The sequence below is a fragment of the Monopterus albus genome, unplaced genomic scaffold, assembly GCF_001952655.1.
Source record: "Monopterus albus unplaced genomic scaffold, M_albus_1.0 scaffold94.1, whole genome shotgun sequence".
Classification (NCBI taxonomy): Eukaryota; Metazoa; Chordata; class Actinopteri; order Synbranchiformes; family Synbranchidae; genus Monopterus; species Monopterus albus.
In genome coordinates this window covers 974,489-999,348 of record NW_018127974.1, presented here as the reverse complement: position 1 = coordinate 999,348, position 24,860 = coordinate 974,489, and the positions used below count along the sequence as shown (strand labels likewise).

At 41.5% G+C, this 24,860-nt stretch overlaps 1 protein-coding gene across 5 annotated transcripts in view; it reads left to right on the top strand.

Moving 5' to 3' along the window:
* The window catches only part of ralgapa2 (Ral GTPase activating protein catalytic subunit alpha 2), a 101,933-nt gene that overhangs the window by 53,322 nt on the left and 23,751 nt on the right, over positions 1 to 24,860 (top strand). For 4 of the 5 annotated variants that reach the window (XM_020608554.1, XM_020608558.1, XM_020608552.1 and 1 more), the window contains 14 exons: positions 3,293 to 3,421; positions 4,321 to 4,449; positions 6,040 to 6,098; positions 7,009 to 7,117; positions 9,132 to 9,242; positions 9,478 to 9,546; positions 9,852 to 9,989; positions 12,288 to 12,465; positions 13,926 to 14,757; positions 15,407 to 15,478; positions 16,241 to 16,364; positions 16,483 to 16,638; positions 20,078 to 20,236; positions 22,045 to 22,172. In XM_020608554.1, coding sequence (XP_020464210.1) covers positions 3,293 to 3,421; positions 4,321 to 4,449; positions 6,040 to 6,098; positions 7,009 to 7,117; positions 9,132 to 9,242; positions 9,478 to 9,546; positions 9,852 to 9,989; positions 12,288 to 12,465; positions 13,926 to 14,757; positions 15,407 to 15,478; positions 16,241 to 16,364; positions 16,483 to 16,638; positions 20,078 to 20,236; positions 22,045 to 22,172 — 2,393 coding nt within the window. The remainder of the gene's footprint in view (positions 1 to 3,292; positions 3,422 to 4,320; positions 4,450 to 6,039; positions 6,099 to 7,008; positions 7,118 to 9,131; positions 9,243 to 9,477; positions 9,547 to 9,851; positions 9,990 to 12,287; positions 12,466 to 13,925; positions 14,758 to 15,406; positions 15,479 to 16,240; positions 16,365 to 16,482; positions 16,639 to 20,077; positions 20,237 to 22,044; positions 22,173 to 24,860) is intronic. The other variant, XM_020608553.1, reaches the window with a different exon arrangement.

Genomic DNA, 24,860 nt, shown 5'->3' with positions numbered 1-24,860 from the left:
TGCATGCTTTCCAACTATCCATGCCCTGCCCACTGCTGCATACCTGCATCATGTGTGTTCAGTCAATCAGAAGCTGGAAGATACCACCTTAGATGAACGTGGAGCGAGGACAAAGTGAATTGGTTGGTTGGAGGATGGACAAGTAAGTGGACAATTATTATGCTTAAATGAACATTAAAACAGCCTTCTCCTAATGAAACTGCTAAGCTGTGACCTTCATGAAATAAATGTTAATATCTTTATTGACAATTTACTATTTACTATTTCCTTATTATTGTATTAATTAACGTTTAGTTCATGCTTATTACTGCATCAACAAATGTTAGCGGTGTCGTTAAAAACTATTAAATAATGTATGAGGTAATACTTTAATTAATATGAAAAACATTTAAACATGATTAATAAATGCATTAGTTACCTATTAGTTAATGCTTATTACTGCATTAAGTACGGTTAATTAATGTACCCTTATTGTAAAGTGTTACCAAAATGTTCCTATGTTGTGCAGAGCGATGTAATGCCAGAGTGAACTGTATCACCCTGGCGGCCAGCAGGTGGATAGCGTGTACTTTCCTGAAGATGAGGTCAAATGAAAAGGCATGAGGTGGTTCCATTCAGAGTTACATTAATGCACCTTTTGTTGACGCAGGGGCCACAGCCACATGCAGAGCTCAGTTCCCATTTCTATGCACACATCTCAAATCAGGTTTCCTCTACTTACACATACAATAGAAAACACTTTGCATTCTACTTTCATGGCTTCCTCTAAAATGCTCATTTCAGGCAATCAAGCAACAGTTTGTTGCATGCTAATTACCTCTGACTGCACTGCACATTACGCTTCAGAGGTCAATTACCAACAAAATGAGGGGAAAATGGGGCCCTCAATCCTAAAGCTCTTCCCACCAATTTTGCACAAGCAGTGCATCATGTTGGTCTGACTTCCTGCTTATTGCCTTTTATTCTATTCCTCTTTTGTTCACCTGCATTCCCTGTGTACCAAAGCTTCAGGTGATTAATGTCACAGATAGATAGGCGGAACAGTATGTGTATGTGTGTGTGTGAGAAAGAGAGAGAAATTGCGTGCTTGTATGTTTGCTGAAGTGCCCTTCGGTTCAACTAGAAACAGGCTGATGTTTGAACTGTCCGATTTACACAGGTTTATGGCCAAGAAGGCAGGTGCTTCTAGCCTGGACCTTGGCTTTGTACACAAATATGCACACGCTTGTCTCAGATAAGAGAGAACAATCTTCCTGTCTTACTGAGATGCTCAGTTCTTTTTTTTTACCCAGAAGTATTTCTTGTAAATAACATGACCTCTTTGCTCCAGCTATACTATCCTAAATATAGTATGGAAAACCTGTTCACAGCTTTTTATGCTTTTGTCTAGCATGGTATTATAGTGTACATGCTTGAGCTGCATGTGCAGAGCTCTCCACAGTACAGCATATGTCCGTGTTGAAAGAGCACCCATCTGCCACCAAGCCGCCTGTACCTCAGCAAAACAATACCTTGTCTCTGGCTTTAATTACAGGTTTGCTTGTGTTTGTGTGTGTGTGTGTGTGTGTGTGTGTGTGTGTGTATACATGTGACTCATGAAAGTTGAGGTCTTTTGTTCTTCCTCTTATCCTTTGTGAACAATCCATCTGCTGCTTCTGTCTCTCCTCTCTTTTCTTTTTCACAGTTTTTTTTGTCCTTCAGTGCCTTATTCTCCTCAAAAGACTTAAAATGCTTAGTCTACCTGTTGGAGGAAAAAGCTTTTTCCCTGCCATGCCTCTCAGACGATGGCCCATTTACAAAACACTTGCGTTTCTTCTCCCCACACTCATATCACAGGGGAAAATCCCATATTCAGTGGCTTCAGAAAGTATTTAGACCCATTGCTTTTTGCACACTTTATTATGTTAATTTTAAATGGTTACTCTAACCGGGCTTCAGAGGTCCTCTGCAGAGATGGGAGAATCTGCTGGAAGGACGACCATCTCAGCAGCACTCCATCAATAATGCCTTTATGGTAGAGTCGCTGGAGAGAAGCCACTGTGAGTAAAAGGCAGATGACAGCTCACTTGGGCTTGGCCGAACGGCACTGAAAGGAGTCAGAGCAAAGGCGCTCTGGTCTGATGAGACAAAAATTGAACTCTTTGGGCAGAACTCCTTTTGTAACACCAGCCCTACGGTGAAGCATGGTGGAGGTAGCATCATGCTCTGGGGGGGCTTCTTAGCAGCAGGGACAGAGAGACTGGTCTGAAATGATGGGGGGATAAATTCAGCCAAGTACAGAGAGGTCCTTGAAGAAAAACCTGCTCCAGAATGCAGTGACCTGAGACATGACCAGCAGCATACAGCCAAGACAACACTGGAGTGGCTTCTCCGACTGTCCTTGAGTGACCCAGCCAAAGTTCAAACTTTGATGGTGTTAGATATTTTTAGTCAGATAGATATTGGATAGATACTTTATGTATTAGAAATGTTTAGTGGAGATAGGATGTCTAGTTAGACTGTTAAATGCTTAGTCATGCTTATGAGTTTCTACAGGGTACATCTGGTCAAGGATAACTAGAGAGAAGAGTTGATGACTGTCAGCAGACAGGATGTTTAATATTATTATTATGATGTGTATAACTGTAGCCTTAGCCATAATATGTTCTTATGTTTAAGTCACGACATGTTACTAGAAGTCTGTGAGAATGTTTTTAGCTACACACCACTTAACCAACAGACACACACACACATTGATTTGCTTCATGTTTTGACTACTGCTATGACCAGCTGCAGAGCTGGTAACAGAGACATCTCGGTTGACGTTTCTGTGTAGTATGGGGCTAGCCCAACCGAGGGGATATAATGTATAGGCCTGGAGGGTTCAGGGTCTTTCATCTTACATCTGCCTGGGAGCAGTTTGGAGGTGCAAGATACCTGAGCGTGTAATGTTAATTTTACCTGTGATCCTTTGAATAAATCAGCACTGTTTTGTAGTTACTTGGACTGTCTCGTCTCTCAGAGTTAGCAATGGTAACAAGAGCCACAATCCTACAATGGAAAAAAAATGGCAATATTAACCGTTTAAATTTGAATCTACAGCATAATGAAGTCTGCAAGACATGAAGTATTCTAAACCCACTGCAGCTATAAACACATTGTTGAAATGTTAGACTGAGTTTCAGTACAACTGAATGATTGTTCCAATATCAAGTTCAATCAGTTGTTGATAATAATAGCAGAAAAATATTGTGGATGTGGCTTGCCTTCTACTACCATTTATATATGTGTCTGTCTGCATGCTTGTCATCAGGATGTTTTGAACACCATCGTCCGCTCCTGCTCCCCTCGGTTCTTCTTCCTTGGCCTGCCAGGCTTCACCATGCTGATTGGCGATTTCATCACTGCTGCTGCCTCCGTTCTCAGCTCGGACTCCTCCGAGGTACAGACACACTTTTAACATTAAGATTTATTATGGGAATCAATCTGGAATATAAAAATGTTTTCAAGGACTAGAAAAATTAGAGACTATTAGTCATATTGAAAAAAATGAAATTAATTGTGACTTCTTTAGTAATAGAAGAGATGTTGAGAGAGAAAATAACAGTTTTAAAAAAAAGTTGTCTTGCAAGAAAGTGAAGAATGAGATCTTCAGGTGTGGAAGGCATTACCACCTCTGGGTTCTGGTTTCATTGTACTTTAATGTAGGGCTTAGCAGCTATAGCTGAAACAAAAACCATAGAATTATTAATTATGATTATTCCTCCATCTTTAGGAACTGCACACATTTATTGCACAACTGGCAGAAAACTGCCTTCAGTTTCACATTGTTCTGTACCTATTGCTTATAACTTAGTTTGATTTAGAATTGTAAATATTTGAATCAAAAGCCTGCAACTGTAGTTTGGAAGAAAAGAAAAGTTAATTACAGCTGTTAGGTTTGTTAATTTACCTGTGATTAGCAAGTGTTTCATTTGAAGCACAAGAGTAACACATTTTAAGAGTTTATACTGTATGCCTCTTGTGTTTAGGGTCCCTAAGTTCTTTGAACAGTATGGTACTTTGTGGTATTTGAATGTGTTGTTTCTTACTGCCAAGTAGTTGCATATCTGTTTTCTAATTAACTACAGCTCATCAGGTGCAACAACATGTAATTTTGGTGTCTTACCACGTGTCAGAAAGGCTTTGTTGAAGACCAGCTGATTCACGATTAAGGACAAAATTAATTCTGCTGGATCTTTTCAATCCTGTTTCCCCATGCTTCCTGTTCCCTGGATGTTTGGTGTTTTCATGTAACTTGAGGGAATTAATGATAGCTTGTTTGTTTATCACTGCTTCCAGGCTCCGAGGGTGGAGGCTCAGACAGTCCTAGGCTCCCTTGTGTGTTTTCCCAACCTTTACCTCCAGATTCCTATACTTCAGCATGTGCCTGACTCTGACAACATCATTGTAGGCAATGAGGATATCAAAGTAAGTAATTATGTGCCATACTGGGAACAGAATAACAACGCCATCAACGAGATGTGCACACATTATGGTGTTATAAAACAAAAAGGGAATAACTGAGACTATGTTGGAAAGTAACAAGGACTTGTTGTGCAGTAAACTGCTCAAATTGCTCGAAGGATGGCTGGAAAATGATAGCATCCCAAAGGCAAAACATCCCTTCTAATAGAAAATGAAAACATTGTGGAGTAAGTATTAAAAAGAGACCAGGGCCCTTCTGGCTTGTGTAGTGCATATTTAATTTCTGTTGACTGTGGTTCTTCTTACCATTGCTAACTCTGAGAGACGAGACCGTCCAAGTAACTTCAAAACAGTGCTGATTTATTCCATGAACACAGATAAAATTAACATTACACGCTCAGGTATCTTGTACCCTGTAGAAACTCATAAGCATGACTAAGCATTTAACAGTCTAACTAGACATCCTATCTCCACTAAACATTTCTAATACATAAAGTATCTATCCAATATCTATCTGACTAAAAATACCTAACAGTTTCTACCTAACATTTGCTCATTATTCCTCAAAGCCTTATTGAAAAGATGCCGAAAAGCTCCGTAGAACAAAAGGGAAATGCGGTATATATGCTTGTTAGCCTAGATTTACAGCATAACCCTGCTAAATAATCTTGGGCTTCCTTCTGACTACCAACACTGTCAAACTTGGCTGGTGTTTGACCTGGACTCACTGGGAGCTGTGGTCCTGAGCCCTGTGTGCTGTCTGCAAAGTTAGGTGCTGCTAGATGGTCAACTGTTTAAAAAGTAATATTTTTTTCACATTTATTAGCTATTTGTGTAAACTGAGTCAGAAACAGACAAATCGCATCAGGTATTGACTAAATATGGTACAGAGCATTTTATTTATCAAAGCGCTCTGATTTCCAACGTGTTATAAGAGACGGGTTACAGCTCTACTACACAGTTCAGGTGATTGTTAGCTAACAATGCTAAAAAGCTATAGAACTGAGGGTAACTGCAGCCTGGTAGCTAACGCCTTATGCTCAAAACTGTGAATAAATTAATCATGTTGTTACATTACAACTATATTATCTACATATATCGACTCTAAGTGTTGTAAAAGTGGGAAAGAAATATGAATAAATTTTCTGTGTGTTTTATGTAGACTGTTCGCAGTGTTGCAACTGACGTAACAGCACTTCAGTGAAAGACCATACATGGTCTGTTACTAAAGGGAAATAATGGCTTTGTTCAACCAGTTAATATTTTAAAAAGATGAAAATCTTCAAAAGATAAGCAAACATAATAGTGCACTACAACACTTCTACCACCTTGATGTGTGCACATCCTCGGATGGTTGTCCACAGGAAACCCGTCTGTTCCATTGTCATTTGTAATATGAAGAAAAGTCAGTCATTCCTAAGCTATTATTAGAGTTTTACACATTTTTCCTAAAATGTGAACATTATGGTCATATAATTCATTCAGTCTTAAGTTACAAATAATGGTATCATATTTTTCCAAACCTTAAATAATGTGAATGCACTATATTGTCATCTGAGAGCATGTAGTGAGTCTGTTGTATTGTCTTTTCAGGATTATCTGATCAACATTCTTTTGGAAACTGCTACCAAGGAACACTGTGAAGGTGCAAGGTATTGTTGTACCCGGTACTTTTTACCATTGCTAACTCTGAGAGACGAGACAGTCCAAGTAACTTCAAAACAGTGCTGATTTATTCAAAGGATCACAGGTAAAATTAACATTACACGCTCAGGTATCTTGCACCTCCAAACTGCTCACAGGCAGATGTAAGATGAAAGACCCTGAACCCACCAGGCCTATACATTATATCCCCTCGGTTGGGCTAGCCCCATACTACACAGAAACGTCAACCGAGACGTCTCTGTTACCAGCTTTGCAGCTGGTCATAGCAGTAGTCAAAACATGAAGCAAATCAATGTGTGTGTGTGTCTGTTGGTTAAGTGGTGTGTAACTAAAAACATTCTCACAGACTTCTAGTAACATGTCATGATATTAAACATAAGAACATATTATGGCTAAGGCTACAGGTATACACATCATAATAATAATATTAAACATCCTGTCTGCTGACAGTCATCAACTCTTCTCTCTAGTTATCCTTGACCAGATGTACCCTGTAGAAACTCATAAGCATGACTAAGCATTTAACAGTCTAACTAGACATCCTATCTCCACTAAACATTTCTAATACATAAAGTATCTAACCAATATCTTTCTGACTAAAAATACCTAACAGTATGAACAGCTGTACTGGTGATGCATGTATTTTCTTAGGTCATATGGTCGTCTTTTTTTCAATTAATATTTGATATGAATGTGTTTTATCTACATTTGCGCATGCATAATACAATTTAAAGAGCTAATGGATACTATCTTTGCAGTGCTTTTGAACCCTATTTACCAAAAATAATAGTTTTGTCCTCAAGTTTAATATTAGAATTGTTTTCTGAATATATTTTATATTTTGTACTATTCAGTTCCTAAAGTTACATGTATTTGGACTCTGTTTGTGTCATTCAGATGCATTGCTGTGTGCAGTCTCGGGCTGTGGTTATGTGACGAGCTAATGCAAAAGAGCATCCACCACCAGGTTAAAGATGCCATCAATGTCTTGGGAGTTACACTAAAGGTCAGTGAACCTTGGAGGCAAGGATGCTTAGACTCATTGTACATTATAAACATGTATGTTTTGATTCCTAACAACTCATGTCTGTAGTATGATTTAGAAAATACGGCTTCACTTTTTAAAAACACTCTCATCTTGGGTCGTGCTGATACAATACTTGATAAAACACTCGAAGTGGCTGGATTTCATCTTTTTTCTATCTTACACCCTATAGTGTTTAGCTCCAACAAAAATGATAGTTGATTACACAAAACAACTGCAGAACAATTTCAGCCTAGCAGGGACAGAAAAAGTGTGAGAATGAAACATGTCCAGTGATGTGACTCATAGGTATATTTTGGAAGAGCCCTCTTTTCTCCCTGAGTGAAGAGATGCAGAGAACCACTGGGGGCTGCGTTTTTTTTTTCCTCCGGCCTCATGGAAAAGGGTTTGGGGCGATGGCGTAATTTCCAGGCTGCTCGCTCTCAGTAGATGTGGGCCAATTTAAGCCGCTACATCTCCCTGCTTCCTGCTCAAGCATCCCCCCTCCCCTTCTCTAATGGAGCAGTAATCACTCCCCTGTACAACTTGACACACAGACTCAGCCAGCCCCAAAATAGAGGGTATAGGCTGGGTGGGGGATCTAGGGGGAAGAGTGGCACTGAGAGTCTCTTTTCTAAAAGCAGGTGCTGAACTCTCAGGGCCCCTTTTTGTGTTTGGCCATTTCTGCACTCCCCACATTGTCTGCCCTTGTTACATGTTGAGAGACATTCAGCTGGAAGAAATGGGCAATTCTATTTCTCCACAAAGAATTTCAAATCACGGAAGAAATCCACATTCGAAAGAAAATTGTCAACAGCTCAATTCTTTCCCCCAGTGAGTCTGCAGTAAATGAGCCTTGGTTTGAAGTGGAAATGAAATTATGCTGATTATCTGAAGAGTAATTGAAAAGCTAAATTTAAGGGAAATTTTATCACAGCCAATATGTGCCTCAACTTTTCCAGACCCATCTTCAGCCAGCAATGTCCTTGTGACATTTTAGAATTCATAGTACCAGTCAGAAATTTAGGCACACCAACTCATTCAGTGGTTCTTAGTTGTGTGTTTTGATTTCTACCTTGCAAATTAATATTGAAGACATTACAACGATGAAGTTATACTCATGGAATGATTTGGTAATGCAAGTATTAAGCTAAGTGAAATCTATCATATTTTAGATTAGGAAATGTTCTGCCTCAAGAACACACATCACAGTCTAGAAACTGTTAAGCATTTATGTAATTTGTGTGCTTGGCGCACACACATATGATGCTGTGTCAGGTTTTAAAACATGTCAATCTAGGTTTTTGTCTTGACTATAAATACAGCATCAAACTGAGTAATATTTTTTTTTTTACAGTTAGCTGTTAAAGCTACAGTGAGTCAGCATAACAGGCATTGTGTAGCTTGGTGTGTGTATCGTGTCAATATATTGTTGCATTTGTGTCCTAAGTAATTAGCTGAGCATTCAGCCATTTGAGCAGCTTAAAGTTTGAAAGCTCTAGTATATGCTGAAACTATTTTTGTTGTGTGTGTATGTTTTTGCACTTGGTGTTTTTAATAGGCACATGATGTATGTTTTTCATGCTTTCCTACTGTATTATCTCCTTGCTTGTAAGCACAGGCATTGCTGAATGGAAATAATAATTTGTTTCAGAGCTTTCAATTTCTCCAAGCAACTTGGCCATTTTCATTTGGATCTAGGAAGAACGGCTTTCAGTACAATCATATTATTAGAGAAACAAGCATAAAAAGCTAATCTGATCATGGTCAGTGACACAAAGTTGATATGTTCACTTACTTATGTGGTATGTTCAGTCAGCCAGTTAGCATGAGCTTGCAAAGTGAATGTGCAAACACAGCAACAGTGTTCAGGCAGTTAAACAGAAAAATGTTCTTGCCCTATTAATGTACATGTATAATAGAAAATACTGACTTAATGTCTCAGTTTTTTTCTTTTGTTGCTGAGGGAACAAAATCCTGTTCTTTGTCTGTCCAGTTTGGGAACAAAGCAGTGGCTCAAGTGGCCTGTGACGTGTTTCAGATGCTCATCTCTCACTGGGAGCATCTCCAGAAGGTAGAACCTGCTCTGCCTAAGAAAATCATTGAGGTAAGATGCACACGGTTAAACTCTGCTACATTTCCAATAGCCATTTGTGAGCTTATTTTAAGTAAGATGAGCAATTCCTGTGAAATTGCCTTAGCTTTTAAATGGATGTCTTACTCATACATATGGGTACTTTACATTCTGTGGTTTCCCATTTATTTTAGCACCCAACCCTGACCTTAGCTGATGAACAGGAGTGTGCCATCCAGTTATCTCTGTCCTTGTTTTGTCCCAACAGATCTTTGTGGCCACAATAGCCTTTTTGTTGCCAAGCGCAGAGCACTCAACAGTGGAAGCAGACAAAAAGGTACATGTTGGAAAGGAGGGTACATGAAATGGCTGAGATCTAAAGGCCCTTGATCTATGATGTTGGAATGGTGCATTTGCAGAGGAATGTTTCAACTGCTGTGATTTATTCTCTTTTCTTTTCTTCTTTACATGGCTCAGTCTCTGTATTTTCTCTTTGCAGCTCTTATCTATTACCTGTTGTTGCTCTGAAACATTCCCTTTCTTTCACTGCCATATTACTACAAGTTTTTCTTATTTGTTTGTTTTGATGTTTGTTGACCAAACTTAACAAGGAACCTCTGTTTTTTTTCCTTACTTGCTCAGTTAATGGTGTCGCTGCTGCTTTGCCTGTTGGACTGGTGCATGGCTGTACCCTTGAGTCTGCTGCTGGAACCCATCACCATGCCTTCCATGGAGGAATACACATCCCACAAGGCTCCACTCCTGGGCTACATCTACAGGGTGAGTAGCCTCACCAGCAGCTGAGAGTTTCAGTTACATCCAACAAACAGACTTGAAGGAAGCCACTTTGACACTGACTGCTTAGGCCTCTCCCGAAGACATCTCCACCTTGACCTTAACACATGGGTTTGCCACATTAATTAGGCTCACCTCCTCTGTGACCTCATGACTATGCCTCATTTAACATTACAGTGGCACAGCAGCATACTGTAGAAGTGCATGCTATAGCTAATACATACAGGGGACATTTTTTTATATGCAGGAAACCCTTACAATTCAGTTTTTTATTAAAACAGGCAAATATCAAGTATTCCATGTTTCTCTGTATTTGTCCCTTTAACCCTTTATTTTATTGTCTGACCCTGAGAATGAGGGCCAAGCTTCAGGCACAAATGAATGAGGTATATTATTCATTCCCTCCTGTCTGGGCAGATGCGGTCAACGGCAGATCATTGTAAGAATGTCACCCCTGATAAGAAATGGTCCAATTATTCAAACGGGACCCTTTGTCCACTTGATAAGCTCAGGCTATAAATGCTTGTCCTGGAGATTTGAATGGAATATGTCTTAATATGAGAGCGACTGCAGCTGCTTTGAAAGCAAAGACAATTAGGCGTGATTGGTTGTCTATCAGCACATAAAAGGCGCATCCCCCCTGGGTTTTATTGGATATGATATATTAAGCAGATCACAGAAAGTGACAGTATTTGTGCACTATCAAGACCAAAATCTATACATTTGCACAGATACACTTGCTGCTAATTATTCTCTATACCAAGCAGAGAATAGCTTCCCTTGTAGAAAACATCACTGGCAGAATGTGACACTGACAGAGTAGCTGAGCATCCATTTATTTTTCATGCTTTACCTTCCTAAAGCCTAAAATCGGTTCTTTCCCAAGCCACCAAACTCTAGCACATTATATTTACATTATATATAACATATTATATTGTCACACTCTTCATACTGAGACGAAGAGAAAAGTGAGAAAAGTTTTTTCTGTTGACTGACGGCATACAGATTGCTGTGAAAAGCAACACTGCACTAGACCTCTTTGGCAAAATGGAATTCTGCTCAAGCTTCTCCATCTGCTCTCAGCCTGCCCCAGCAGCCAGCTGCACCTCTCTTCTGTGTGTGTGTGTGTGTGTGTGTGTGTGTGTGTGTGTGTGTGTGTGTGTGGGAGAGCAAAGACAGGTACATTTGTGCACTCCCATATGTCTCTGTTTGCTTGGTTATTATTTGATTTATGTGTGTACATAGGCATGCTCTTGTATCCATACAATATATGCTCCTCTAACCTGTACTATGCTTGTTTCACTGTGTGTTACCTTCCAGGAACTGTTGCTATGTGAAGTGCAGTCACTTAGTTGTCAAGCACAGCCGTGGGTTTTCCCCCTCCCTTTCTATCTTTCCATCTCTCCACAGAGGAAGCTGTTTAGGGGTTTGGTGTAGCAGCTGTTTGATTCAGGTCTTTTCAGCATCAAGCCTCCAGTCCCTCCCCCATGCACCCAGAGGTCTGCTCTGTAGAATCATCCACATACTGTCTACATTGCACCACACAATACTGTTTCAGATGGCTGGGCCAGCCTGCCTCTCTGAGGTTCTCTCAGCCAAGTGTGAGCGCATGTGTGTACTGAATGGGATTAGCCTTTGTATGGCTTTACCCAAGTTGCTCCACTGTGGATAAGAGGGCCCCCCTCATTTACATACATTGGGCATATGTTTTATCCCCTCATATGCAGCACCTTTCCTCCACTCAGATTATACAGGTGTGTATGTTTTTGTGTGTGCACGTGTATGTGTGACTGAGCAGGCATGCTTGTGGTAAGAGCTGAGCACAAGGATAAAGTCTTAATTAAATCAAACAGTGTAAACCTGTCCAATGGTTGTAATCAACTGCCCCGCTGTGCCTTATCTAGCCCTGCCAACGGATGCTCTGCCATCTGTTATGTAGATCGATACACTCACACATCACAGGAGAAATGGATTAGTGGCAATAAAGACCTTCTTTTCTTTCCCTCGCTCCCACCATTGCCTTATGATGTAAATGGGCTATACATTACCCCCTTTCATATGCTGCTGGATCATGTCAATCTAGAACAGGCCTTCTGGAGCATCACAGCACATCCTCTTACCAGACACCATCATATCTAACAGGACAATGTCTTTGCACATCACAGTTGATGTTCAGTCATCAAAGTGCCTCTCACTGTCATGCTATAGAATTAGTAGCCAGACACACTTCATCTGGACATAATCACCACGTCCTACCCTTTTTTTTTTCTTCCTGTTCTTAAGGTGCTGCACTGCTGTGTGTCTGGCTCCAACCTGCACACCCAACAGAGCCACTACCTCCTCAGCCTGTCAGACTTGTCAACTGACTATGACCTCATGTTGGGTCAGGTTAAGAATTTTGAGCCGCCACAATCTCAGACTACCGCTACCGATTTTGGCAACCTGCTCACTGTAGCTGAAGGTAAGGCCACATAGGCGTGGCATCTCTGCATCCACAGTGGGAGAACAGAAGCCATATCGATGCCTTTTTTTACTCCCTGCTGTTTATAAAGTGATGTTTGGCTGGCAGATAAAATGATTACCCTGAATTTAATGAGTGGCTGTATATATTCATGGGTACACATGCACAAAAGACTGGTTGTCAGTAGTTAGCGTCAGCTGTCACAACACACCTTATCCCCAGATGACTATCTCCAAACATGCTTTACACACTACATTTCAGCGCCATACTGTACTTATTACAGACAACGGAGACATATATCCCCCCCCCCCCCCCCAAACAACAACAAAAAATCAAAGATTACAGTAAAAAGCAAACTCTAAATAGACCATCCATTTGGAACCTCTCCATTAAATGTCAGTATCTTATTAAAAGTATGAAAAGGAAATCAACCATCACAGGGAATGGAATGTTCACATTAGTGCTCAGCCCTAGAGAGAAGACCCATTATGGGGTTTAGATAGAAATGTGATTTTTTTTTTTTCTTTTCTATGACCTTGTGATTCCATTAGGCAATGTATTCCTCTCTCTCTCTCTCTCTCTCTCCCATGTCCTGAACTTCTAAAAAGTCCTTTAAGCCCAAATGCACAGTGCATATGTCTACTGAAACAATGTAAGAAATTTGAACAGTAGCTTTTTCCTGGAAAATTTCACCACACTTCTGGTTTATGGGACACAGCTACTCTGAGCCTTAGTAGAAATAACAAAACACTATCAAAAGGGCAAACCAAAGAGTGCCGGCCTAGTTATATTCATGCCCCCACCTCATATTGATCAAGTCACATCAAAGGACCTGCACATCTCTAATACAGCTTGGCCTGCTTTCTAAAAAGCTCTCTCCACTTTGATGGGGGCTGATGGTATTGATAGCACTGTCACAATGCAAAAGTGCATTTTCTTGTTTTCTCACATCACTGCAGAATAAAGCACAGCATGCCTTTCACTTGGGAGTGAAAACCTGTACATTTACATAAATGTAATTCACTAAGTAGAGTCCTATTCACCATCCTCTAAAGACGCTGGTTCTCATTAGCACTCGGCCAGTTTCAGCACTGGTCCATTGTAAGAAGACTCAATGGGCTTTTCAAAGTTCTCTCTCATGATTAGGTCCTACCTACTTAGAGGTGTGCTGGCCAAGCTATTGTGAGAAACTAATAAAGTACCCCTATTAGTAATCATAAATGAGATTTGGTTTTGTGTAAAGAGAGCTAACAGGGATGATAGCATGTCTACACACAAATGTGGGGCTTTTGAAATATGGTTAGCTAGGACTGTATTGGACATATTATAAAAGATGTGCTGCTTTATTCTAAGCCCATCAGTAACTTGCATCAGTCATTAGATTGTTCACATTATTACGTGTATTTTTCTTCAGAGATGATTTTGGTATTTTCATCCTCTTGTCCTCAATCTTCCACCAGAAAAGCGACGTCAGAACATGGAGCTGATACCTCTGACAGCACGGATGATCATGACTCACCTGGTGAACCATCTGGGTCATCATCCACTGAATGGTGGCCCTGCTCTTCTACACAGCCTTGTGAGCGAAAATCATGACAACCCATACGTGGAGTCATCTGAGCTGTCCTCAGAGGTCTTTAAAAGCCCAAATCTGCAGCTTTTTGTCTTTAATGAGAGCACACTGGTGTCCTACCTGCAGATCCCCGTCGCAACCCCCACAGCAGGACAGCCCTCTCTCCTTTCTTCCCAAGTGCGAGTCATAGTGCGTGACATCTCAGGCAAATACTCATGGGACGGCGCAGTCCTCTACTGCACCACCCAGGAAGACTCTGTTGATGTGGGAGGTTTTAGTGCTGTGGATCTTCCTCTTTCTACAGTCACTCCCAGTAGAAATCAACCCTCCTCTTCAGCAAAGGGACTGTACGAACATCACAGCTCAATCTCAGACCCTCTCTCTGACCTTTGTGAGGAGGAGGAGGAGGAGGTAGATGCTCTTAATAAGCTGTTGGAGGACCTTGGCCACAGCAGCCCAGAGTGCCTGCCTCAGCCACAGCTCAAACTCAACCAGCCAGCCCCCTCACCCCATGGCATGAACTTAGAGCAAGAGAACGCCATCTTGAAGGCCATCCTTCATCAGAATGAGCAGGAGGAGGAGCAAGTGAGGAAGTGGGATACTGATGTAAGCTTTCGGGCTGCTAGCCAGAGAGAACCCTCCTACCAAGAACCAAAAGCTCCTTTCTACTTCTGCCGGCTGCTGCTTAATGACCTTGGCATGAACTCCTGGGACCGAAGGTATCCTACCACCTGAAATTGGCTATGACCACTATTCTGGTTTGCACTGTACTAGAGGAAAAAAGAGGAAAACAGAGTTGGGGTTGTAAGAAGTCATATAGGAGTCTGCTGCTTTCTTTCTTTCAGTGTAGTTCTTTATCATTCAGTCTAAAAAAAATGCATCTTAAATGTAACCAGTTAGAAAGAAAAAAATATTAAAACACAAAACTGAGTATTACCTTTGCATTCTAATACCATTTTTGTACTAGAATTACTTCCTTTGTTTTTAAAGTCTCTCAGATGTTGGTTCATTACTCAAAGAGAGAGAGATCAAAGTTAAAACCACACTGGAGTCTGCAGTGTGCTAATCTACTCTCCACAGGGTAAAAGTGCCCAGCTGTCTTCACTAAGGACTACCTTGCAGAGCCACATCTTTACAGTGCTGCCCCGTAAATTAAAAGCTTACACCTCTTAATGGTGATGGTGCAGTATGCACATAGCTAGTAGGAGATTTCTGTTTGTACGTGTGCCTTTTTTGCTATATTATTCTTGAGTGCCCAAAAAACTAAGTTGAAAGCACCGTTTAAATGGTAGTTTCCTGAATTAAAATGTGTATATACTGTATACAACTGAGATGCCATGTCTAATCAAGGCTGTCTTTGTCAACCAGGAAAAGTTTCCATTTACTGAAGAAAAATTCAAAGCTCTTAAGGGAACTGAAGAACTTGGATTCCAGGCAGTGGTAATGTTTTTCAAAAGCTGAATCAGAAAATTGATTTCATAATGTACCCGGCTGAAATTAGATACCAGTGAACACAAATAAGTTCTTACATTTTAGTGTGCTCAGTTAATCTAACGGCCACTGCAGCCCTGTTTTAAACCTGTCTATACACATGGAAAATGAACACTTGTTACTCAAAACAGTATCATACTGCTTCCTCCCCTATGATTTTACAAATCTGTACCATCTCCTGCTAATCACAATCATGGAAGTCTTTCATAGACTCTTACTGTCCTCCTCTTACTGCATCTGTCTTAGCCCAATCAATAAGTACTCCACACATTGCTAATGAAAGAAGCTTATTAAAGAATGCCCTCAGGATTGGACCTCCTTCTCCCAGATGGCCAGACTTGGTTGGGCAATAACAACCTGTGCACAAGCATGCAAAGTACTACTCCAGTACGATGTACTGCCATGGCAACAGGGAAAGTAAGGGGGGGGCTTTGAGGTCATTCTTTTTAAATCATGCTAGAGCTGTAGATATAGTGGAAAAATTTTGCACACAAACTTTCACATTCTGCTCTCCTGATTTTATTCAACCACTCAATTACACTTAAACACACACTTTACCTTGATAAGCAGGGTTTGGTTTTTTGAGTCATTGCATTCACACTTCAAAGCATTTTTACTGTCAAGTGGCTGGAGCAGTGAGAAGCTTTTCAAGTTCTGTTCTGTTTGTAAAATGTGCCAATAATATTGGATATTGTATGTTTTGTTCTATAGTCGAGAGACGCACAAGATTGCTGTGTTCTACATTGGAGAGGGCCAAGAAGACAAGTGTTCCATCTTGTCCAACAGTGCCGGCAGTCAGGCCTACGAAGATTTTGTGTCTGGACTGGGATGGGAGGTACACACAACCACATCTTCAAATCAACACAGCCTCTGTGTCCACAGATACAGGCCAAATGTGCACATACTGATGTACAGGCACACTTTGAACACTAATCTGAGCATGTATCCTTCAGGTGGACCTGGCCACACACTGTGGCTTTATGGGTGGCCTCCAGAGGAATGGCAGCACAGGTCTAACAGCTCCTTACTATGCTACCTCCACTGTGGAAGCCATCTTCCACGTTTCCACGCGTATGCCATCTGATTCTGATGACTGCCTCACCAAAAAGGTAAAAGGTCATGTTTATGTTCTTGATGTTTCCAATCTGAGATGATACATTTTGATAGTTCCTGCCTGTCCATGACATTTGGATTATGTTAATATGTAATGTATTGAATGCACACCTACAGATCAGAGTGTGTTAAGAAAGGGGAGAAATTACTGTTTTGCCTGTCTGATGCAGTGACATAGCTACATAGTCCTTCCTGCCCAGAGCACTATGTTCTTGTAGCCTTCGGCTCTGTGTTAAGCTGTGATCAGGAGGTGTGATTCCAGAGTGCGGGCATTGATTAGTGACCCTGGCTAGGCAGGCCTGAGGAGTAGAGAATTGCAGGCGCGTGAGTGAGAGGGCATGTGCCGCTGTGGTAATGACTATGATTCTGCTAGCCCCTGCCCCCCTCCCTGTGTGCTGTGACCAGGGCCTGGATTCAGCCATTAGCTCTCCCTGATCGATTGGATTCTGCAGTAGGATTCTGAGTTGTAGTGCACCAGTAGCAGTTAGCACGAAGAAATGAGCCACAAGGCCCCTGCCCGTGCTGCCAATCTTCTCATACAGTATCCTGCTGAGAAGGGAAATACATCAGTCTCTCTTCATATCCAGACCCCCTCCAGTGCTCCACAGACCTCTCCTTCTACGTTTCACAAATAACCTCCTGCCCACTCCAAACCCATCCTGAACCTGTGCTTAGTGACTGCAAAAATTAGACCGAATAAAGATTTGGACTTTGGCTGACCAGAACGTGGCGCTGGAGGGGCAGCCATGCCCAGAGTGGAGTCTGTTGCCTCTCCACTTCCATTCATTTCACAGGGAACTTCTGTAATTGCTCCTGTTCGTCTTGCACAGATCTCCACACCAGCCACAAGCCCAGTAGAAATTGGCAGGCTGGCTGCATGGGCAGATGCTTCAGAAAAAGATGAGGGGAGGAAAAGAAAGTGGCATGAAGAATTGGAATGAGAAATAGGCTTTGTCTGTGTCCAAGTAGGATGTTTTCCCTGTCAATTTAAAAATAACACTTATAGTCTAACAGTCACCCACTTACTGCCTGTCACCATAGAGGCACGGGGGGAGGGGGCTAAACCTAAAAGAAAAAAGGGAAAACCATGAATTCCTCAGTCCAATTGTGGGCTTTAGGGCAGTGCAGGCTGCAGTAGTAGCAGCTGGCTTCAGTAATGCGGTTATAGAAACGACCTGCAGGGTTGGGGTCAGGCCATGTAGACTGTGTGTGTATGTGTGTGTGAAAGAGAAGGAGATAGACAAGTGCCTTAGCTATCACACTTAACCCGAGGCACCACAGCTTAACTGAGCGGCTGCAGATTGTTTTTATCTGGAGCGTCTTTTGTTCTGGGGTCCTCTGCTCTGCTGCCTCCATGTGTGTGAAGCCCATTGGCTGGGTGGGAGGTCAAAGAGGGATAATTGGACAAGAGCCTTTGACTCGAATCACATTTTATTAAAGAAGTCTCAAACATTTGGGTGTGATTAATAAGGGAGTAAATAGATTGCTGCAGAAGATGATTGACTAGAGCATAAGCATCCTCATTAAACTTGTGATTCAGCTCATCCAAATGCTAATATCTTAACCCAAATTAACATCCCAGTGTTGATTGTCTCCTGCAAATGCATATTCAACATTTTCTCTGAAATTGTCCTAGTGACTGACCTGGTTAGTACCTGCTGATCCTTGGACAGACAGACTGAACTGGCGAGCTCCAGTAATCAGCATACCGTGGATTTGTTTAAGATTACCATATTAGCATAATTAAGGGCTTATAATAGAATGTACTAATTGCATTTTTGGTGGCAAGGGCATGTTTCCTAATGGCTCATTAGGCCCACAGTACATTGGCAGATGTTTTCTTCTGAGTAGGAGCTCACTTTTCATTGTCCATGATACTCCAGAAAGGAGGAGCACAGCTTGATTCAACATCACTGGACAACCAGCTGATAAGTGATCTGCAATATAATGTACCTGTGTCCATCTATTTGGCCTTGGAAAGGTGAAAGCTGTTTACCTTTTTCAAACTAGCATCAGTCAATTTCCTGTCATTTAAGTGTTTCTCCTTGTCCTGCCCAGTTTTATTTGTGATTGTGAATAGAGTGGAAATGGGAAGCAATTTAAACTCTGATGGAGAAGGTTAATTGGATTTGAATTATTTGGTTTTAAAATGCTCAATTTTGTGCATTTTGTGTTTGCAATTTGAATTTGTAATGAAAAAAAGCTATAAAAAGAGTTCAAACCAGAGCCCTATTTAAACCAATGTTTTCGAGTTTGTGATTTAGCCATAAGCTGCCACCTTACTCCTACACCTGCTGCATTTATGTTTGATCTTAGGGATACTGAGTACCCCTAGAAATTCACTGTTAATTCTGATCAGAATCTTTATTGGCACGCATGATTAGACGCACGAGGAATTTGACTCTGGTATAGGGGCTCTGTGTGCTTTATAAGACAACAATAAAAAGTAAGAAAAATGTGTGTAATCAGTAGAAGAAAGAATAGGAGAAAAATACAATCTAATGTATATACATTAGACAGAACAGCTACAAGATGGATATGTACAGTGGCCATATGTACAGTTTATTGCACTGTGGTGATTGCTGTCTCCTGTCATACAATCATGGGTTAACTGTTCATCAGAGTGAGGACGCAGCAGAAGAAACCGTCCTTGTGCCTGGTTGTTTTGGCGTACAGTGACCTGTAGCACCGTCCATAGGGGAGGAGTTCAAACTGTTTGTGTCCAGGGTGTGAGGAGTCTGCAGAAACAACCACACTAGAGAGAGCTCAACTGAGGCTGCCATCGGCAGCACCACCTTGCCCTTATCCTGTTAATTGTTAATTCTCACACTGCATTTTTGAGGATTCAGCACCCAGTTATACAAGCTGGGCTGATCGTGTTTTTTCATTGTCATTATCTTAGTGATACACCTTTTACAACAGTTCTTATAATTAAATAAATGCCGTCCCTGGTAGGCTAGTGGTTAAGGTGCAGCGCTCTGCCCGCTGCAGCCCAGGTTCGAATCAGGGTTGCGTCAGGAAGGGCATGCGGCGTAAAACACGTGCCAAATGTCAACATGCGAGTCGTCAGTGTGACGATTCGCTGTGGTGACCCCTAAAATGGGAAAAGCCGAAAGCGACTTTTATTTCTTATAATTAAATAAATCATTTGGTAAAATATTGCCGTATGCAGTCTTAAAAGCTGGTGATATCACTTTATTTATGGAGCCTCTATACTGACCTGTCAGCAGTAATTAGATCTTATTATCAATAATCCACTCCATTCATTCCCCTGCCTTGTGGATGTAAAGTGGACCTAAGGTGCCGACCCAGATAAACCCAGTGACCTAACCCTAATGTCACTTAATTTGTCTTGCCATCATCATCATCATAAAACCATACAATTTTCCTGCACTCACGAGGCACTTGATTGGACTAATTTTGTTTGCTTGGCAGCTTCGTCACCTGGGAAATGACGAGGTGCACATAGTATGGTCAGAGCACAGCAGGGACTACCGACGTGGCATCATCTCAACTGATTTCGGAGATGTGCTGATTATCATCTACCCGATGAAGAACCACATGCATTTCATCCAGATCATGAAGAAACCACAGGTAAGCCACTGCAGTCAGTGACCACTGTCAACAATACGCATGGGCTACAACATGGATCAACACATTGCATGTGAGAATTTAATGTCATTGCATGTCAAACATTTTACTTTGTTTAGAGGCTTTTTTTTTCTTTTTTTTTATTATTTTAATACTAAGATGACAACGTCCTATTTTCCAGGCACAATAAGCAAGAAAGCAACAAGACCATGTGGGCTATTTTTAGCACTACACTAATTTCTGTTTATGAGTTAAAGGTCCTTCCTCTTGCTTTCTGACTTTTATAGGTTCTTTCTCCTGTTGTGGTTTCTGTGTGAAGGCTCCTACTCCAGCAGTACATTATTACCCACACTGTGGGTATGGGCTTTCAGAGATGGTTAACTAGCCTTTCTTGGCTGGCTTTCATCTTGGACACTCCACAGTACTGCACTCAATGTGTGGCCTTTAGTGGATAGTGAAATTTCTTCATCTGAGAGGACTGGCTTCAGATGTTTAGAGCCATAGTACTTTCCATTATTCCTTCATAACAGTATGCATATGAAAAACTGATTCAGTAATAGAATGTTTTTGGTATTCCTCCCCCATTAAAGCAGTGATTACCTTTGGAGAAAGTTCTTTTTAAGATGATGCCAGAAACAATTGAGTCTCAACTTAGCTTTATTAGGATTAGGTGAGAGTATAACATCGGCCCCAAACATGCTACAATCTTGCTGGAGAAATGACTGTGTTCCATTAGTGCTTCCAGTGTTATATAATCAGTTATTTGTTCACAGGCCTGTATTACAGCGTCTCCTCAGTATTCATTTGGCAGCTATGTATTTTTCGCTTCACTTCCACTCATAGTGTTACGCTTACACTTAAGCTTACTGGATTTATTAAAACCCTGTAAGAAACTGTTTAGATAGTTTGTGCACTTTATTTAAAATATGTCTGACAATTAAATTTAACATACCAAAGGAGGACCTTTGTACCTTCATTTCAGTATTCTTTTCAGAAGATTTTAACAACTTACTTACTTTGATGTGCACATATTTAGTAGCTACAGACATAATAAAACATATTCTAGCTTCAACCCAAGAGAAGGTTTCTACAGCCAAAACACAGCTGGAAGAAAGGCAAAAAGCTGCCATTGTTCTGCCCCTCAACCCCAGCCCCAGCAAATATTTCTAAAATTCTGCAGTTTTAACTGTTTCCACCTCCAAGAATCTATAAAGGTTTCTGAGTCCGTTTCTGTCACATGCCATTTAGTTTCTAGCATATGATTAAGTGAATTGGTTTGTATCATTTCTGTTTAAAATCCATTTATTGTATAATTTGACTGGTTATTATACTCGCTGAACAGCCACGTTGAAGACAGCGGGACCTTTTCGAGAGACTTTGACATTCACGTCAACTTCCAGGTCAACGACCATTGAGCTTCAGTGATTAAGGGCCCCCTTCCAATATGCATGAACAGACGCGTGTACCCACACACATTTGCACGCTGCTGCTTAAATGCATATTAGCCCATTGTATTTGTTCAGTAGCTCAATATGAAGGCATTGTTTACTATTGATTGTCATTTTAATTTTATTTATGTAACATTGATTCACATTAGATATGTGTGGTTGTTATGCTAAGATAGGTAAGAATCCAGTCTCAGCTGGAGCCCTTGCCTTAAACAGATGGCAACAAAACTATTTTTATTCAACACTTTTGAATTTTTATACACAAGTAAATCACAGGACAATGACCAAATTAATTTTGATTCAGTGTAGAAGTTTTAATACATATTTTTCTTATTCTTTATTTTTTCCCCCTCTCTTTCTCAGGTTCCTTCCTTTGGGCCACTGTTTAATGGCGCCATCATCACTGGGGCGCTGCTACCAAGCTTGGTGCGGGCCACCTGTATCAATGCCAGCAGAGCTGTCAAGTCCCGGCTGACTCTCTACCAGAGCTTGTATCCTTTACTACTTGTTCCTTCTGCTTCATTTACTGTTCACCATCCCATACAGGCTTGGCTCATCAGAGGAATCCAGCGATTTGGAAAGATCAGTCACTGATTACCCGAACAGCTGAGACCATTAAAGTTATGAGCGTACATGGAGAAATGTTTCAGAAATGATGATTTCATTAGATGCTGTAACACCAGTGAGCTTAGATTTCCAACTCCCCTAGCAGCCCGTTTGGGTAAATTCATCGAGACATGCGGCATGCTTGTCACGTCAGCCAACGTACACAGCTGAGTGCTGACACTGATCTTTATGGGCTGGCTGATTTACATACAGCTATTAGACCGAGGCTGTTTCACAGGATGGAGCAGCATGGGAGGTTGTGTGAGGCTATTTGGGGTAGGAGCACAGATAATGTGTCATCATCTGTCACTACCATTTTATGGAGCACAAGGACAGCCAAAATAAGAGCGCCATCAAAAAATGCATACAAGTGCGTACAGACACAAGTACATACGCAGACACACTCGCTCTTATCCCTCCACCCATCCATCCCAACAGTGTGCCGTTAAGAGCCTGACTCCAGCTGTAGTTGTCAGTTGGTTTAAAGGGAGTGTAATCACCAATGGAAATGAATTAGCATGTGAATGCTGGCAGCACAGAGCTGGGGGGTGAGATGGGGGAGCAGAGTCAGGATGGCCCCTTGAGGGGGAAACCTGATCTCCCCTAATGCCCTGCTTCTCCTCGGACAGCATGTACAGCACCGCCTCACCAGAACCGTGCTGCCCCTCTGGCAGTTGCTATAGAAACCTCACCCAAGGAGGTTTTCATTTGGGATGGAAGACTGCTATCTATTGTTTAAAGACAGTGACTTCAAAAAAGTTGTTCTTTTAGTTATTATTAAGTTCATATATCATAGTCAGTTACAACAAAGGTTTTTGCTCTTTAATTATTCTACAACACACCCTGTGTATGTTGTTTACAGTCGGGTGTGTGTAAGTATGTGTCTGCCTGTATGCATTTCACAGTGCATCACATCCCCTGGCCCACCCCTATATCAGGCCTTGTCTGTGTGTCCCCAGGGGACTCCTGAGTGACAGATGTCTGTTACCCGGCGCCAAGTGAATTAGCCCAGTGTGACTCTCAGTGCCAAGGCACAGGCCTGCCTGCCTCAGGGTGTTGAGGGGGGATACAGTACCAGGCCTGTGCTGGACCACAAAAGCCTTACCTGGCATTCCTTAGCAGAGGAGCAGGCAGCACAAAGGCATGATCTATGAGAGGAGATAAGCACTGCCTCTAGAGTTCTGGCACTGATAGGCTGCCAGGCCTTACACACTCCAAAAGAGGAGATGAATGAATGTGCCAGGCAAAGCACACTGCCAGCATGAGAATCTGCATGTCTGTCTGTCTGTCTGCTGTTTGTCTGCCTAGCTAGAGGGCCGTATGAGGACAGAGGTACGGTATAAACTGAGTGCCCACAGCGTTGAGTTCGCTGTATGCCATGTGAAAGTGATAGCCTAGTTTTTAGATTTTAAGAGAATTGGTATCAAGGTTTGTCCAACAATGGCATAGACCATGAACAAAACTCTCTTGAGTGGCAGGTGCAGTTACTCTTTTATATGCTTCCCTCATTGGATTGCTGTTGTATTATACCCATCTTTTGCTTTTTTCATTCTCTAGTAGTCATTCTTCCATCTTCTCAGGATATGTGGCTCTTTATCTTTCACAGGTTGGAACCATGGCCCAACCATTTTTCTGGGATGTGTGTTTTTTGTGCAAGATGAAAATCCTCATCCTTAGTTTACCACTTCACAATGCCTCAACAATCCACAGTCTGCTCTCTGCCTGTGAGGCCACTCTCCAAGGCAATTAGTTGAATATTTCTTCAAAGAGAAGCTATGTGACCCCCGTGTATCCAGATAAAAGGCTAGTATGGTGCTGCAGCCCCCCTCTCTCGCTCCATCACAAGGCTCGAGAGGGCTCCAGCAGTCTGCTGCAACGCTCACAGGATCTCTCAGACTAATAGGATTTGATATTGAAAATGACCACCAGCAACATTTTCAGAAAATGCACACAGATAGGCTTCAAGTGTGTTTTTCAGATATACTCACCCCTTGCTATCTTTCCATTTTTGTCCCCATCTCTTCTTCCAGCTCTCCTTCTGTCCTTTCCTCTCCATGTGATTTGTGAATCTGTGTTATTGCATTGGTTTTCTGGTACAGTAGCTAGACCTCTGTCACTTACAATTCGTGCCAGTTTCTTCTGTCAGGACCTCTGTCAAGGCCTCATAAGGCATCATTTCACAACTCATAATGCATCATCTATTATTTATATGCCTGATGGAAAATGCAGCTGGTCTGGCTCTGTGTTCTAAGTGTATTGTCTTAAACTGGTTCACACTATGAGGCTACATTTTGAATACTTGTGACCACAAAATGTTCAATCTAAAACAACTTACATTGTTATTAAACCACCATTGTTTTCATTGATCGAGGCAACAGAGTAGCCTAAGTGAATGTCATTTTGTGCCTTTATTAATGGAGCGTATCACTGCATGCACAAAGTGTATGATACATTGCAAAAAGATGAGTGTGTATTTATCACCTGTCTGCTGCCATCTACTATATGATGAAGCTCTACATACTGTCACTATAGAATAATGTCTTCATCCAGAAGCTAAGGTTCATTTCTCTCTT